Source organism: Sander lucioperca, chromosome 20 (assembly GCF_008315115.2).
Source record: "Sander lucioperca isolate FBNREF2018 chromosome 20, SLUC_FBN_1.2, whole genome shotgun sequence".
Classification (NCBI taxonomy): Eukaryota; Metazoa; Chordata; class Actinopteri; order Perciformes; family Percidae; genus Sander; species Sander lucioperca.
In genome coordinates, this window is record NC_050192.1 from 4,949,738 (window position 1) to 4,956,135 (window position 6,398).

At 39.1% G+C, this 6,398-nt stretch overlaps 2 protein-coding genes across 2 annotated transcripts in view; both read right to left on the minus strand.

Moving 5' to 3' along the window:
- The window catches only part of tmcc3 (transmembrane and coiled-coil domain family 3), a 52,086-nt gene extending 51,621 nt beyond the window's left edge, over positions 1-465 (minus strand). The window contains exon 1 of the mRNA XM_031313384.2: positions 416-465. The gene's annotated coding sequence lies outside the window, so the exon portion shown is untranslated. The remainder of the gene's footprint in view (positions 1-415) is intronic.
- Positions 466-2,008: 1,543 nt separating this feature from the next.
- On the minus strand, positions 2,009-4,733 carry ndufa12 (NADH:ubiquinone oxidoreductase subunit A12). The gene is made up of 4 exons (XM_031313388.2): positions 4,560-4,733; positions 3,331-3,416; positions 3,044-3,131; positions 2,009-2,260 (listed from the first exon to the last, which is right to left on the minus strand). The coding sequence occupies exons 1-4, from the start codon at positions 4,646-4,648 to the stop codon at positions 2,080-2,082; spliced, it is 444 nt and encodes a 147-aa protein (XP_031169248.1). The 5' UTR covers positions 4,649-4,733; the 3' UTR covers positions 2,009-2,079.
- Positions 4,734-6,398: the final 1,665 nt, after the last annotated feature.

Consider the following 6,398-nt stretch of genomic DNA (forward strand, 5'->3'; position numbering starts at 1 on the left):
GAGCTAGGCAATACTAGTTCTGCAATAAATCCTCCCTTCAGGAAGGTTATAATGTTCAGGTTTTGTTCAAATTGTTTTAAAACAATGTTGATTTAACTTTTGGTCTTGTTGAGAAGTAGTTCTGTTATTTACTCTAACCTCATTGATATAAACAGGTGGGACTAAATAGTAGAGACACCTAATATTAATTTAACAGCACTACAAACTACACCCTCCAACATTACCAGAGTTAAATTCACCCCTCTCTTTAACAAGTCCAAATCAAAACCAAGCCTTCATAAAAATAGGATTTATTGCAGGACAGGACTGACAGCGTATACCTAATTTAACATAAAGTAACAGGTGAAAAATGACTCAAATATCTACAGCTACCTATAATATTCAAAAAGTGGAAATAATAAACAAGCACACAAACCTCTTGTTCTGCTCCTAGTTGTTTCAAAGGGACTCACTTTCACACAGTCTGACCAGTCAGCTCTGGAGAATCTCTGCACACCTCAGTGTCAAATGCTGCATGCTGCAACTTTCCTTCGGCTCAGCATAATCCTGCAGCGATTAACTCGTAACAGACACAGTGCTGTAAGCTCACTGTTACACAGTCTCTGCTAACAAGCGTGTTGTTGCTACTTCACCACCCGACTGGGGCTTAAACGATTAGTCAATTAGTCAATTAGTAGCCAGACATTTTGATAATCAAATTGTTTCAGTCGTTCGCAAAAAGGTCAAACATTCTCTGATTACAACTTCTCAAATGTGATTATTTGATGCTATTGTTTATCAAATACGATAGAAAATGTATGTAATATCTCTTTGTTACCTATGGGATCTGGTACAGTAAATGATAATGGAATTTATTTTTTTACTATACATGATATTGCTCATTCGAGAATACTACTGGTAGATTTATTATATTAGTCACAGCCTTATAGCCAACTAGGTCAGGCTCAAGTAAGGTCGGACCAAATGTTAAAAAACAACTTCGTAACACCAACTGATATTTCTGAACACAGGCTTTGTCAGGGTGTTTTATGAAGGTAAAAAAAACTTTGTTAGTTACAAAAAATTTGAGGATATAAAAAATAACCCTAACCCTGAATAATAATGATTTAATAACACATTTTGAAGTTTATTTTAACATAAAAAAGTCCCGTGAATTTATCTGGGCAGTCCACCTAGCATTAGAATTTTTCTTTGAGTTCTAACAGTGACAAATATCCTTAAAAAACACGCATGGAAATGCTGTTGAAGTGTAGGGATTTAACATTGAGAGAGAATCAACACATATTGTACATGCTGCTCCAGCTCTTCATTGAAGCTTTCTAAAGAGAGTGAAAGTGTTTTTTATGGCTGCACCCTTCCATCAAATGGAAATGTTTTCAACTAGAGCTGGGCGATATGGAAAAAATCAAATATCATATTTTTGACCAAATACCTCAATATCGATATTGCGGCGATATTGTAGAGTTGACAATTGGTGCTTACAAAAAATATTTACACAATGAGAGTTTTGATAAATAATCATCATTAATGTGTATATAATGACTAAGTGGGTAAAGGCAAATAATAGAAAAGCTAGAACAGTCTGGTAAGTTCAAAAAATTAAATCACTTTAACTGTAGTTGCACAAATACAAATTACGATATGTTTAGGAACACTTTCACATATCACAGATCATTTGTATTTGTGCTGGCATTTATGTCTACTTAGGGCTGGCCAATATATCAATAATATATATCAATATTGTGATATGAGACTGGATATCGTCTTAGATTTTGGATATCGTAATATCGTGATATGACACAAGTGTTATCTGTCCCTGTTATCTGTCCCTGGTTTTAAAGAACAGATAACACTTGTCATTTTACGATATTAAGATATCCAAAATCTAAGACGATATCCAGTCTCATATCACGATATCGATATAATATCGATATATTGCCCAGCGCTATTCAACCTGTGGGGAACATTGCTATTGTCAAATTGTAAGGACCGCCACTCCCATCATAAATGTCTGTTTAGAGATTTTATTTAGGACATGTTGGCAGGATACCATAATTTACAAATATGCAGTAAAGCAGTTCACTGAGCTCCAGCTTTGGGTGGAACCCACTCGTGGATCTTCTTGCGGGTGGTGGAGTAGGGCACGTACTGCTGGGAGCTGCCACTCACGTTGAACTGGTGGACCTCAGCCAGGAACTTCTTTGGCTCTGGTGGGTGTGTGGTGGGAGGGTCGTCTGTCATACAGTGCAGCCAGCGATGCCTGAAGAGTGAACAGGAAGAAGGTAGCTGGCTTACATTATAGCACCAAGACAGTACAGTAGAAAACAACAAAAAAAAACAGTTATAGTGCTCATATTATGCTCATTTTCAGTTTCATAATTGTATTTAGAGGTTATATCAGAATAGGTTTCCATAGTTTAATTTTCAAAAAACACCATATTTGTGTTGTACTGCACATTGCTGCAGCTCCTCTTTTCACCCTGTGTGTTGAGCTCTCTGTTTTAGCTACAGAGTGAGACATCTCACTTCTGTTCCATCTTTGTTGGGAGTCGCACATGTGCAGTAGCTAGGTAAGGACTACTAGCCAGTCAGAAGCAGAGTATGAGGGAGTGCCACGCTAGCAGCTAGGCGAGCATTATAACGTGTGTTACAAAGGGACCACATTTGTCTCTGAAGTAAAGGCTGGACTACAATAGAGCTGTTTGGAGCAGTTTGTGAACAGTGTTTCCTGTTGGAGATGGTAAGTCTCTTTGGGGTGGACTTTGGGCTTTTTACTTTGTAAACCTATAACGCGCACAAAAAAGATATATAACACAATAAAGGAAAGGGAAAAAGCCAAAAAGCATAATATGAGCACTTTAATGTTTTTAAGTCATTTTTACTGGACTACTATAATGTGGATTGTTTTAGTTCTACTAGGATCTAAAAAAACATGTGTTTAAGGTGAATAGCGTGCATTCCAAATTTTGCCTAGAAAACCTGAAGAGTTTTAGCCAAAATGGTCCTTGCTTGCATTAATACTATAACAAACTGCATGTGGTACCATTCAGCTGGAACCATGCTGCCGTCCACCTCCCACATGGTGTTCTTTCCGTTCATCTCTGTGGTGTAGATCACCCAGCGGTGACGTCCTGAAAAAAACATTTTTGACACAGACAATAGTTGGTTTTACCATATCACACGTGTCACTATGAAGCAGCATTTGTTTGCAACATATTTGGTATAAGACAGTGATAAAACAGCACCCAAATTTGCAAAATCCTCCTGAAAACCACCATATTTTTGATGCAAATGTAGTGCACGTGCACATTGGGGAGAAACTTGACTCACCAAAGAAGTAGTGCTTGCTGTCCTCATAGTATTTGTTTCCATATTTATCCACGCCAACCAGGGCTCCTGTCTTCACATCATTCACCCTGCCAATGAAATGATGATAGGTTGTCCACTTTTGTATTGAGTTACAGCACACTTTCAACAAAGACGCACACACTCAGAGAGGCAGGTCTGTGTTACAAAAAGTCATATTTTCCAACATGACCACTGCCAAGGACAAGGGCAGACTGCAGCGTGTCATTCGGTCTGCAGAAAAGGGGATTGGCTGCAATCTGCCGCCGCTCCAGGACCTATATACGCCACCAGGACTCTGAAGCGTGCTGGAAAGATTGTGGCTGACCCCTCTCACCCCGGACACAAACTCTTTGAGCCACTCCCCTCTGGCAGGAGGCTGAGGTCCATCAGGACCTCAACCACACGCCACATAAACAGTTTTTTCCCCTCCACCACTAGCCTTATCAACAAGGCCCGGTACCCACCCTGACTCTCTCCACACTACCTACTCTGCTGTAGCATTCCTTTTTACTACTTGTTTTATTATGTATTTACATTTATTTTATCATTATTAATACATAATGTGTGTATATGTTTATACTTATATTGTTTATATTCTTTTTATCCTTATATTTGAATGTGTGACATGCACCAACAACACCATGACAAATTCCTTGTATGTGCAAAAACGTACTTGGCAATAAAGCCCTTTCTGATTCTGATTCATCTGCAAAAAACAGACACTATGAACCAATTGCAGAAGCTGAGATGTTGCTCAAATAAACAGTGCATAGTTAGTGACTAACTTGTGAGCCGAATTTATCAGTAACGTTAGTTCCTTAAGTTTTCCTCAGTCGTGATAGTACGTTTAAAGCGAGAGAACAAGTGCTGCTGAACCCAAACTTAAATTGTGACATTTTTGAATGGAGTTTGGCGCAACGTTCTATTAATACACCAGCTAAAGTAATGTATCTGTATCAAACGTTTCACAGCTATTTTAAATGTTTGTCATCATTTCACGTCTGCTGTAGGTCCAGACGTTTGGTCCAGACCATATTACTAATAATATACAGTCTATGGTCCAGACTCGGTTAGCTGGCTGGTTTAAAGTTAGCTGTCAACATGCTAACTCTGCTCTGAACAGAAACACCCGGGTCACACATGTTTATAAAGCTCTCACAGTCATCCACAGTGGGTCATTACAGACAATACAACCTGTGAGATAAACTGACCTGAAAAACTGAGTTAGAAAACCTCGGACTCCACCATGACCTCCTATTTGCCCCAAAGCCCTTCGGACGAGGTTCGCATACTCCGCCATCTTGCGACGGAAGAATTACCGAGCCGGACTGTTGTACATTAAAAACAGGCCCGAGTATCACCAACCACCCTGTCAACATTTAGTTCCACATACAGATAAAAAGGTGTGTATGGTAACTTATACAATTATAACTAAGCATAAGTTACTATTTAAAAAATAATGTAATGTTCAACACTATATTAGCTTGAAGACCAAGACAAAATTGCCCTGCAGGACAATAAAATATATCTTATCTCTTATATATATTATATCTCACAGCCAATTGACTTCATACACAGAAGACACACTTACAATTAAAATACAGGTAAAATATAGCGGAAATATAAAACTCACAAAGCCCAGAAGAACATAACTTCATAAGACATAAGACATAAGAAAACGTAAAAAAAACACACACACACACACACACACACGCACGCACGCACGCACGCACGCACGCAAACACACACACACACACACACACACACACACACACACACACACACACACACACAAAAGATGCATACAAGGTGAACAATTACCATTACAAATGCCTAGATATTAAAAGTTGTCAAACTATAGAGAAGCAGCCTTTTGTAATAAGCTTCTATATAATTTCAAATCCTTCACACATCAAACATGAATGAATGGTGAATAAAAAAAGTAAATCAGAACGCAATCCTGGTGTATTCAGCGTGTTGCTTGAACACTCTTCTGGGCCCACACTGGAAAAGGAGAATCGCATCAAGGGCCAAACAGAGTTTATTTTCATGCTTCTATTTCAAAAAAGTCAAATATCTTTGACTGTATTATTCCATGTCTCATATAGTCTTCTCACTTACAGTTTGGTCCACATAAAGCGCTAAAAAGGCAGCAAATAGTTCCTTAGAAATCTTAGAATTTACCAAATCAAGCAAAACAAAGATCACATTTTAAAAGTCGACTCACAGCAACCTGTTTCCCAGCTTTAATTTCGAAAACTCTCTGCTTCTGTGGACATTTCTGGGAGTCCCAAAGTTGGCAAATCTACCAAATTCTGCTCTAAAGTGTAGTTGCCGTTTGAAAAAACAGTTTCCTGTCTTTTTGTTTTGGTGCACAACTAGGCAAGCCAACATTTATTGTGAACCTAAATTGATATGCGGGCCGGATCAAAACCTGCCAGGGGCCGGGTTCGGCCTGCGGGCCTTGAGTTTGACACATGTGCTCTACTGCCTGAGAGGATGGATCTAACATCGAGTGTTGCAGCTCAGGGAGAAGTTTAGAGGGGGAAATAGAGTTTAAAGTAAAATTCAGAGCTCTGGCATCAGTGACTACTATTGTGACTATTATTGCCACTGTTCATCACATCCCCAACCGGCACCGTCAGACACCGCCTACCAAGAGCCTGGGTCTGTCCGAGGTTTCTTCCTAAAAGGGAGTTTTTCCTCGCCACTGTCGCACTAAATGCTTGATCTTGGGGGAATTACTAGAATTGTTGGGGTTGGAGTGTGGTCTAGACCTACTCTTATCCGTAAAGTGTCTCGAGATAACTCTTGTTATGATTTGATACTATAAATTGAATTAAAAAAAATGTCTTATCACACAAACCAGTGCTTTGATCGCTTGCTCCAAGAGACCCAGACGATAGATGCAAATGACAAACAGTTGAACTACTTCCTCCCACATGCATTTGTCTGCACTCTGCAATTAAGTAGTGACAGTGGTTTGTACAGCTCCCTGCTTTTCATCCTTTGAAGTCACAGAACAGGAAATGAATACAGGACAAGATATG